The sequence below is a fragment of the Nerophis ophidion genome, linkage group LG28 (genome assembly GCF_033978795.1).
Source record: "Nerophis ophidion isolate RoL-2023_Sa linkage group LG28, RoL_Noph_v1.0, whole genome shotgun sequence".
Taxonomy (NCBI): domain Eukaryota; kingdom Metazoa; phylum Chordata; class Actinopteri; order Syngnathiformes; family Syngnathidae; genus Nerophis; species Nerophis ophidion.
The window spans coordinates 18,594,922-18,606,542 of record NC_084638.1 but is presented as its reverse complement, the minus strand read 5'-3'; the positions used below and the strand labels follow the sequence as shown (position 1 = coordinate 18,606,542).

The following is an 11,621-nucleotide window of genomic DNA, read 5'->3' as shown; positions in this document are numbered from 1 at the left end:
ACAAATATGCGCCACACAGTGAACCCACACCAAACAAGAATGACTAACATTTTGGGAGAACATCCACACCGTAACACAATATAAACACAACAGAACAAATACCCAGAACCCCTTGCAGCACTAACTCTTCCGAAACGCTACAATATACACCCCCCGAATTAAGGTTTTAGGATGGCCTTCACAAAGTCCTAACATAAACGTATGGATAATGCTGAAGAAACAAGTCCATGTCAGAAAACCAGAAGCTTGTGGATGGCTACCAAAAGCGCCTTATTGCAGTAAAACTTGCCAAGGGACATGTAAGCAAATATTAACATTTCTGTTTGTATACTTTTGACCCAGCAGATTTGGTCACATGTTCAGTAGACCCGTAATACATTCATAAAAGAACCAAACTTCTGTGATGAGGTGGTGACTTGTCCGCCCGAACGCAGCTGAGATACATACATCACGCTTCCAACGAGATCCCGTTTTTTAACAGGAAAAGGAGAAAACATTATCTGCGTCATTTCATTTTTCTCAAAAAACTTTCCACTCTGTTCGTTAGAAAGTTCCACAACTGTTCACGTTATCCCACGCTTGTGCTACAGCACTCATCTCATTGTGCAACATGTATATGTTTGAAATGGAACTAAACGTGATCTCTGAAAGGGGTACACATTATTTCTAAATCAGGGCCCCCATCCACATATACAATACTAGTACATATCTGATGAAAACCAACATTATTTTGTTATTTTAATTATAAGTGGGCCATAGCACCTATTAGGGTTGTACGGTATACCGGTATTGGTATAGTACCGCGATACTAATGAATCATGTTCGGTACGATACCGTTCTCTGAAACGTAACCCCTGCTCCCGTGTCAAAGTCACGTCGTGACATTGCTGGTTTACGAGTAGACGAGCATGTTCGGCAGCACACAATCACGGAGTACTTACAAGCAGACACAGTGTGTAGACAGAAAAGGGAGAACGGACGCATTTTGGCTTAAAAACTAACAATAAAGGTGAAGTTATAACATTGAAACACCCTCAGGAAGAGGTGCTTTAAGACATGGCTAGCTAGCTAGCCGCTGACGTCCATCCGCCGTCGGCAGTGTTTTAGCGACTTCTAAATCCCTAATCCTCGCCTCCATGGCAACAAATAAAGTATGTTTCTTACATGTAACATTATCACTGGAGGACGAGGAACAGCTAAACATGCTTCACTACACACCGTAGCTCACCGGCATCAAAATGTAAACAAACGCCACGTATTTAGCCGATACTACTATGACTACGTCAATATTTTTTGGTATCACAACATCTTCTCTCATTTTTTTAAAAAGTATATTATGTTTGAAAACCCAGGAAATATGTCCCTGGACACATGAGGACTTTGAAGATGACCAATGTATGAACCTGTAACTACTTGGTATCGGATTGATACCCAAACTTGTGGTATCATCCAAAAACTAAAGTAAAGTATCAAAGAAGAGAAGAATAAGTAATTATTACATTTTAACAGAAGTGTAGACAGAACATGTTAAAAGAGAAAGTAAGCGAATATTAACAGTAAATGAACAAAGAGATTAATAATTCATTTTCTGCCACTTGTCCTCAATAATGTTGAGAAAATAATAGGTGTATAAATGAGACAATATGTTACTGCGTATGTCAGCAGACTAATTAGGAGTCTTTGTTTGTTTACTTACTACTAAAAGACAAGTTGTCTTGTATGTTCACTATTTCATTTAAGGACTTAACTGCAATAAGAAACATATGTTTAATGTACCCTAAGTTTTTTTATTAAAATAAAGCCAATAATTCCATTTTTGTGGTCCCCTTTATTGAGAAAAGTACCAAAATAATTTTAGTACCGGTACCAAAATATTGGTATGGTTACACTACCACCTATACTTGAATATTGTCTAATGGAAATGACTGCTGTCTGATAATCACATAAATAACCAGTGTTGGCCTTAACACACATTTTATGTCTTTGTACGCATTGAAATCAAAAAGGACGTGCATTTCTGTAAGTCCGCGCGTCCCTGGGATGCAGAGTTTTATTTGTTTTAACGACCAGCCTTCTCCGGGTTCAAACTCCAGTTTCCCTGTTAGTTTTTTATCGATTATTGCTTTCCGCCGGTGTTTTGTTTTGTTTATTGTGACGGTGCGCTCTTATCACGCCGTCACTTGAGGACCAGCACGTCAGCGGGAGCAAGCGCGCTGTCGCTTGGTAGAGTGGCCGTGCAAGCAACTTGAGGGTTCCAGGTTCGATCCCCGCTTCCACCGTCCTAGTCACTGCCGTTGTGTCCTTGGGCAAGACACTTTACCCACCTGCTCCCAGTGCCACCCACACTGGTTTAAATGTCACTTAGATATTAGGTTTCACTATGTAAAAGCGCTTTGAGTCACTAGAGAAAAGCGCTATAGAAATATAATTCACTTCACTAATTCACACGATTGATGAGCATTCATTTTTAAATGGACGTATTAAAAAACCAGTACATCTCCATCTTTAGTCATAAGTGTGGCGCTGTCACGCCAAATTTCTTCTCCCTACAACCCCCCCACTTACTTCCGGGGTCATGATTAATACAGACGTTTTGTTAACTCTATGTTATAAAAATATAACGCTATATTATAAAAATACAGACGTTTTGTTAACGCTATATTATAAAAAATTTTTAAAAACAATTTACAAACACAAGCTATAGGATGACATAAGAGGAAACGTGACCCCGGAAGTAAATGCGTCATCCCATAGCTTGCGTTTGTAAAGTGTTTTTTTTTTGTTGTTTTTTTTATAGTATAGCGTTAAAAAAACGTCTGTATTTTATAATATAGCGTTATATTTTTACAATATAGCGTTAACAAAACGTCTGTATTAATCATGACCCCGGAAGTAAATGGGGGGTTTGGTGTTTGTAGGGGGGAAGAAATTTGGCGTGACAGCCCCCAGATGAACATGTGTGACAAACATTGTATTAGATGATATGTGGATGTTGTGCTTACTTGGACTGTGATGAAGCTGTGAGGACTCAGGTGGTTTGTCTTCATGCTCTTCAGTCTTCACAGAGACAACAGTCAGTGGAAACTTGCTGAGATCAGCCTCCTCCTGCCCGAGAAGACACTCTTCCTCCTGAGTGATCCACACTTCCTCCTCTTCCTCTTTAATGTGGGGGGGCTGTAGATCCTCCTGCTGCTGAAGGGGACGTTCTTCTTGACGAGCGTTCATCTGTTGGACGTCCGCAAGACAACACAAACACACTTCAGCTCAGATGTGTCAAATACTTCTTAGTCTATCAAATAAAATATTTTCCAAGTGGACTGACACCACTTTGTGGTGATGTTCTTCTACACATGCAATAATCATCAGTTATTGATTATTATGAATTACCATGAATTGATTAACGTGGATACCGACTTAAACAAGTTGAAAAACTTATTCGGGTGTTACCATTTAGTGGTCAATTGTACGGAATATGTACTGAACTGTGCAATCTACTAATAAAAGTATCAATCAATCAATCAATCAAATTGTGTAATTGATCTTGTTTTCTGCATTTACATTAATTATTGATAAAAAGGAACAACTTATAGAAAACCTCCTGCTGGGATTTTAATACCGTCATGACTGCATGAAGTTGAGCATCAAGTATAACTTGATGCTCAAAGTTATACTTTGAGCATCAAGTGACGCCAACTCGCTCCTCCCACTACCAACCTACCAGCCAACCTTGACGTGCACCTCCAAAATAGTCCCACCTCACGTCAACGGTGACCAGGACTGCAGAGCTGTGATTAGTTGGCTTTACTTTTACACCCAATATTCTCTCCTTGTTCTTCCTACTACGAAAGCAACATTTTTAACCCAACAGAAAACAAACAGAATTGCAGCGAAGCACGTGTAACAAGTGCCAGCGAGTGTGGCCGTGCGATAGTATGTTGGTTGAACCTCACTCACACCTTAAGAAATGTGCTGGCGTGAGAATATATATACCCACTATATTGCCAAAAGTATTTGGCCACCCATCCAAATGATGAGAATCAGGTGTTCTAATCACTTATAAAATCAAGCACTTAGGCATGGAGACTGTTTCTACAAACATTTTGTGAAAGAATGGGCCACTCTCAGTGATTTCCAGCATAGAACTGTCATAGGATGCCACCTGTCCCCGCTCCTAAATATTCCAAAGACAACTTTATTATAAGAAAAGATAAGAGTTTAGGAACAACAGCAACTCAGCCATCAAGTGGTAGGCCACGTAAACGGACAGAGAGGGGTCAGCAGATGCTGAAGCGCATAGTGCAAAGACTTTCTGCACAGTCAGTTGCTACAGAGCTCCAAACTTCATGTGACCTTCCAATTAACCCACGTACAGGAGGCAGAGAGCCTCACGGAATGGCTTTCCATGGCTGTTCAGCTGAATCTAAGCCAAACGTCACCAAGTCCAATGCAAAGCGTGGGATGCAGTGGTGTAAAGCACGTCGCCACTGGACTCTAGAGCAGTGGAGACGCCTTCTCTGGACTGATGAGTCACGCTTTTTCCATCTGGCAATCTGATTGACCAGTCTGGGTTTGGAGGTTGCCAGGAGAACGCTAAATTTCCGACGGCATTGTGCCGAGTGTGAAATTTGGTGAGGGAGGAATTATGGTGTGGGCTTGGTTTTTCAGGAGTTGGGATTTGCCCCTTAGTTCCAGTGAAAGGAACTTTGAATGCTCCAGGATACCAAAACATTTTGGACAATTCCTTGCGATATATGTATTAGAATATTTGGGTACCTCATGCTTTGATTACAAACAAAATATTGATGCATGTTCAATTTGTGTGCAGTATATTAAAGCCATTTTTAATATTTAACATTTATTCCATTAAATATTTATTGTGTGTCTAACTGAAAGAGAATTAATTGCTTACAATTGTGCAAATAGTGTATTCGTAATAACAAGCATCAGTTCATTTAATTTCCATGATATGTCTGCCCGAATGCAGCTGAGATTGGCTCCAGCACCCCCCCGCAACCCTAAAAAGGGACAAGCGGTAGAAAATGGATGGGTGGATGTCATCGGGGTAATAGAAGTGCGTGCAAACAACATCATTTGTATTTATTGCTAATAAATTTAGCACCAGCACAAAGTAGACCACTGCAATGTGTGTGTAATACATTATATTACACTGTCATAATAATCCATCCATCCATTTTATACCGCTTATTCCCTTTGGGTTAATAATAATTTTAATTTTTTATCCAGTAAACTGTCTTTGAGTGCACTAAAAAGCGCTATAGCAAATAAAATGTATTATTATTATTATTATTATAATAACATGTGATTTATTCCAGACTTAAATTACGAGACGTTCGTTCCTTTCTAGTAACAAATATTTAATGATGTTAAGCGTGACTGTAATGTACAACAAAAAACAGTTAAAGTATTAAATAAGTCAATATAATTCTCATAGAGAACATATAAAATACACTCCTCAGAAAAAAACAAAACGCTAACATTTGCTACAAAGGCCTGCTAGCGGGCTAACGCTAGCACGTTAGCTTCGAACAACATATCAGGTAAATAAGATAAATAATATAAAAATATATGATTTATATTACCTCATAAGCCGCGTGTAGAAGAGAGGAGTGGAATATATTCTTCCTATTGTTACACCAGCAAATCTTAAATGGGTCTGTTTTTTTCTGTGTTCTGCGAAGGAAGTGTGCACCACTCACTATTGTCCCAGTGAAACACGTATTTGGCCAACATTTGTTCTGCGGTTGAGATAACCTCGATGACGTCACACAGGAGGAAGAACAAAACAAAGAGAGGCGGAAGTGATCGACACATCAAAGTAGAGATCCAATGTAAGAGTTTTTTAATACACATTTTAAATACACACTGTAAATATATATGTAATGTAGAAACATTATTAATAACATGTCATATTTACATATCTTGCTCATTTTAAGCATACAATGTCTGCTCTCACTGGGATGCCGACTGATGGGATGTTCATATCTTCCCGTTTTGATGAAGAATTAATCCTCAAAAAGGGGGAAAAACAGGGTTTGTGCAAAAGAGCGTATTTTTGTGTCTTTCCTGCCATCTCCAGGTCGAAGTTGGATGTCAAAGTTGACCAAGTTCTCGGTTTTTGTCCATGACCTTCTACTATATAAGTGAGAAGCATGATTTATAATCTAGAATTAGCTTTCACCATTTTAGAGGCGAGAAAGCAGCTCCGTATGTCAATATAGCAGCATAAGCTAGTTACTTCTGTGATCAATGCGCCGCTAAAAGTAGGTCCTTATCATTAGTGCTTAAAATTACAATTTTGCCAATACTTGGTTAATATTCAGGTCACAAAATGTAAACGGAGTATTGTTGGCAGTTTTTGGATGGTTATTTGGAGGACTTTGTGGGTCTAATAGAGGAGCTCCCATTGAGTCCAATGTTAGCTGATTTTTGCTCACGTTTATTTACTAATTAGAATTCCTAAAAATTTAAAACATATGTCTTACATAAAGATTGTGAACATAGGCAACATTTTTGAAAAAAATGCAGTTTCCTTTGAATTGGTCAGATAAGTAAACAGTCCTTAAATTAAAGATGAAAAACAATTGAGGTTGTTTATAGATATTATCCACTATGAAGTTACAGTAAAACTAAGCACACAAGCAAAAGTAAATTCATATTTAGATAAAGTACACATATGTGTAAGAATCATATTAACCACCAAAATATTGTCTCGTTCTCCTAAAGCCAATAACCAGTATCGTTTGGTGAGCTGAACGTATCGTCTCACCCTTAATTAAAAGCACACCAACTCCATGACATGACACTTCCACGTGATGTAGAACAGTAATACCACATTTTAAACATACACACACATCAGAAGAATATAAAAAATGAATTGATTTGGTGGGCCAAACCAAATAACTCGGCGAATCAATGTTTGGTATGGGCGATATGACCTAAAAATATATCCTAATAACAATATAAGTCACAATATATGATTTGGTAGATGAATGATACTATAAGAATTTCAAGGCGGGTCACAAAAGCCCTTAATTTGGCAGCTGACATAAGCAGTAACATATTGTGTCATTTCTAATTCTATTATTTTGTCGAAACAATTACTGTTCAATCAATCAATCAATGTTTACTTATATAGCCCTAAATCACTAGAGTCTCAAAGGGCTGCACAAACCACAACACAAACCACTACGACATCCTCGGTAGGCCCACATAAGGGCAAGGAAAACTCACACCCAGTGGGACGTGGGTGACAATGATGACTATGAGAACCTTGGAGAGGACGAAAGCAATGGGTGTCGAGCGGGTCTAACATGATACTGTGAAAGTTCAATCCACAATGGAGCCAACACAGTCGCGAGAGTCCATTCCAAAGCGGAGCTAGCAGGAAACCATCTCAAGCGGAGTCCAAAGCGGAGCCAGCAGGAAACCATCCCAAGCGGAGGCGGAGTCCAAAGTGGAGCCAGCAGGAAACCATCCCAAGCGGAGGAGTACAAAGCGGAGCCAGCAGGAAACCATTCCAAGCGGAGGCGGATCAGCAGCGCAGAGATGTCCCAAGCCGATACACAGGCAAGCGGTCCATCCTGGGTCCCGACTCTGGACGAGCGGTCCATCCTGGGTCCCGACTCTGGAAAGCCAGTACGTCATCCATGGCCATCAGACCGGAACCCCTCCACAAGGGAGAGTGGGACATAGGAGAAAAAGAAAAGAAACGACAGATCAACTGGTCTAAAAAGGGAGTCTATTTAAAGGCTAGAGTATACAAATGAGTTTTAAGGTGAGTCTTAAATGCTTCTACTGAGGTGCATCTACAAGTGTTACCGGGAGGGCATTTCATTTTAAAATTGATTTTAAAACATTGCTGGTTGTTTTTAAATCTTTATATGGACTGGCACCTCAATATATCTCGGAGCTCATCCAAATTTACATTCCTGCGCGCGCTCTGAGGTCCGAGAGCCAGTTCCAGCTCGTGGTGCCCACGACCAGACTTAAGACCAGGGGAGACAGGGCCTTCTCTGTGGTCGGCCCTAAGCTCTGGAACACTCTGCCCCTCCATGTTCAAACTGCTTCCAAAGTGGAGTGTTTTAAGTCTCGTCTTAAGACCCACTTTTATTCTTTGGCTTTTAACACTACGTGAGTTGTGTGGTCCTCTGTTCTCTGTTGTCCTCTGTGTTTTTGATTTCTATTTTACTGTTTTAATTGATTTTACCCTTTAAAATTGTTTTTAATCATATTTGTTTTTATATTGTTTTTTTTATATTGGTTTTATATTTATTTAATTTTTGTTTTTATTCAGTCATTGGTGGATCATAATATTGTTTTTTTGATATTGTTTTTAACATGGCTGTGCAGCACTTTGAAACATTGTTGTTGTTTAAATGTGCTATATAAATAAAGTGGATTGGATTGGATTGATTCCAGAGTACTGGAGCCCGAATTGAAAATGTTCTATAGCCCGCAGACTTTTTTGGGCTTTGGGAATCACTAATAAGTCGGAGTCCTTTGAATGCAGATTTCTTTCCGGGACATATGGTACAATACAATTGGCAAGATAGGATGGAGCTCGACCGTGTAGTATTTTATACGTAAGTAGTAAAACCTTAAAGTCACATCTTAAGTGCACAGGAAGACAGTGCAGGTGAGCCAGTGTAGACGTAATGTGATCAAACTTTCTTGTTCTTGTCAAAAGTCTAGCAGCCGTATTTTGTACCAACTGTAATCATTTAATGCTAGACATGGGGAGACCCGAAAACAATACGTTACAGTAATCGAGGCGAAACGAAACAAACGCATGGATAATGATCTGTTAATGTACTTGTTTATTTACTGTTAATATCTGGTTACATTATTTGAGAAAACAATACTGGAAATTATGTAATATTTTACTGCGTATTACAGCAACTAAATTAGAAGTCTGTGTAGCCTGTTTTAAAGTGGTTCTATTAGTATTTCTATTTGAAATAATATATCGCAAAATCCATTTTAAACCACATCGTCTATCCATAGTAAAAAGTATTTTCGTCCTTGTTTGTTTTTCTTTTCCTGTTAATAATGTTGTAAAGAGCAGCATGTTTGTGGGTCACTGAGATTTAAAGACAGTTCATACGATAACTTGTTTTTCCTAGGTGCATGTAAAAGTACTGAATGCATTGTGTGACTGAGCAGGGATGGTGTGTTTGTTTTGCAGACGTCTATGAAGAACATCTTCACCCTGAGCAACATAAGTGGAGCTTCAGGATGTGGACGGAGGAGTCACAGCCCTCCCACATTAAAAAGGAAGAGGAATACCCACTGCTACCACATTTTTTTAAAAAGGAAGAGGGGGACTCACTGACACCCCATTTTAAAGAGGAAGAGGAGGACCCTTTGACACCCCATTTTGAAGAGGAAGTGGTTGATCCACTGAACCCTCACATTAAGGAGGAAGAGATGGATCCACTGACACCCCATTTTAAAGAGGAAGCTGAGGACCCACAGACTCCCCATTTCAAAGAGGAAGAGGAGGACCCACTGACCCCTCACATTAAGGAGCAAGAGGAGGACCCACTGACGCCCCCTTTTAAAGTCAAACTCGTTTGCACTTGCACTTGCATGGCTTAATCTTTGAGACAAGCATATGCTTCTGGCAGGATCAACCAGGTAGACACTGAGTCCTCATATTAAGGAGGAAGATGAGGAACACAGCATCAGTCAGCAGGGAGAGCATCTTGACGGACTGGAAGAGGTTGATTTCACCAAGATGCCAGTGACTGGTGTCCCTGTGAAGAGTGAAGATGATGAGGTCAAAGGTGAGAGTGAGGAAAGGGGAGGGGGGGGGGGGGGGGCTCCAAGCAGCAGCTCAACACAACACATGACAACAGAAGCTGATGGAGACCACTGTGGAGGATCACAAGCAGACAAGCTCTAAGCTCCACTATCAGATAGTGAGGACACAACGTCACACTCTCCTGACACTGATGATGAAGACTCTAAAGATGATAAGACATGTCACACTGACAACACTCACTTCACATGTTCTCTCTGTGACAAAACTTTTAAATATCCTAGTAAATTGAAAAGACACATGAGAACACACACTGGAGAAAAAACTTTTTCATGTCCAATCTGCGGTAACAATTTTACTCATAGGCACGATTTGAAAATACACATGAGAATACACACTGGAGAAAAACCTTTTTCATGTTCAATCTGTGGTAAAGATTTTACTCATAGGCACAATTTGAAAATACACATGAGAATACACACTGGAAAAAAACCTTTCTCCTGCTCAGAATGTGGTACAGCTTTTGTACAAAGAAGCACTTTAAAAGTACACATGAGAACACACACTGGAGAAAAACATTTTTCTTCTTCAATCTGCGGTAAAGATTTTGTAAGAAGTCAGTGTTTAAAAGTACACATGAGAACACACACTGGAGTAAAAACTTTTTCTTGCTCAGAATGTGGTAAAGCTTTTTTGCGAAGAAGCACTTTGAAAGTACACATGAGAACACACACTGGAGAAAAACCTTAAACATGTTCAGTATGTTGTAAATGTTTCATACAAAGTCCGTATTTTGAAAAGACATATGAGAACACACACTGGTTAGAAAGTGTTGAGTTGCTTGTGTCTGGTGAAAGATTATCTTCTAAGTACCAGTGTAAGAAACACAAGTTTGCTGGTGAGAACAGCAGCAGCAAATGAAACTGTAGGATTTTAAATAAACTGTCAAAACATTAACTTTGACCTTCTAACAACATTAGCACATAGATTCTAAATTTTATAGATTAGATATTTTAGATTGTTGCTTTTTTTCAGTCATGTACATGTTTTAATATACAACAGTCTCTACTTTTATTTAAAATTGAACACAGCACTTTGGCTGTAACGATGAGAATAAACAGGACCAACATGTTACAAATACTTTTTATGTGTATAGAGATATTCAGAAATCATTTTTAATTATTAATGATGTTATAAATGAACTTTATATGATGTACATATTTGTTTTACATGTGTTCATACCTTTGCTTTTGAGTACACATAAATCCCTTTTCGTTCATATTTACTGGTTCACATCTGAAACATCTTCTGGACCATTTCTAGACGCAAACTAAATACTTTGTACATCATTTGAGCAGTTGTGTTTTATACAAGAAAATTTACTTTAAAATGTGTGAATTTATGAATCATTTGTTGGGTCTCAATAATCCATTCCTTTAATTACCTTTATTACTCTCTTTTGTAATGTGAATTTTGTTTTATATGTATGTCCCCTTACTTAAAAATAAAAAGGAACCCAATAATGCACAGGACTCTGAGTAAAACGCTTCTTTTACTGCGGAAACCTACTCACGAAAACAATTCAAACTGGAGGTAACAAAAATCGATGGTGCGAAAGAGAGAAGAAAAAATGTGCATTGTGGAAAAACAAAAACTACTTACATACAAAAATAAACTCAACTTGGTTTGGAGTTACAAGACGTGCACACTACAAAACAACACCAAGATGGATGGCACTGGGAATGGCCAAGGTAGCAAAATTTTCGAAGCATGGAATCAACTGACGTGGAGTGGAATCACCGAGTGCCATCCAGCTGTCGTGGTGCTGCTTAAGTAGCAC

At 39.0% G+C, this 11,621-nt stretch overlaps 2 protein-coding genes across 3 annotated transcripts in view; one reads left to right on the top strand and one right to left on the bottom strand.

Annotated features, from left to right (window-relative positions):
* LOC133545460 (gastrula zinc finger protein XlCGF52.1-like) overlaps window positions 1–5,724 on the bottom strand; it is a 119,192-nt gene extending 113,468 nt beyond the window's left edge. The window contains exons 1-2 of one of the 2 annotated variants that reach the window (XM_061891073.1): window positions 5,601–5,724; window positions 3,003–3,225 (exon numbers count right to left, since the gene is read on the bottom strand). In XM_061891073.1, the coding sequence (XP_061747057.1) occupies window positions 3,003–3,225 (223 nt within the window). In that variant the 5' untranslated portion in view covers window positions 5,601–5,724. Of the gene's footprint in view, window positions 1–3,002; window positions 3,226–5,600 lie in introns of those variants that run through there. The other variant, XM_061891077.1, reaches the window with a different exon arrangement.
* Window positions 1–11,621, top strand: part of LOC133545393 (zinc finger protein 501-like) — a 399,721-nt gene that overhangs the window by 291,032 nt on the left and 97,068 nt on the right. The gene's annotated exons all lie outside the window — the stretch shown is intronic.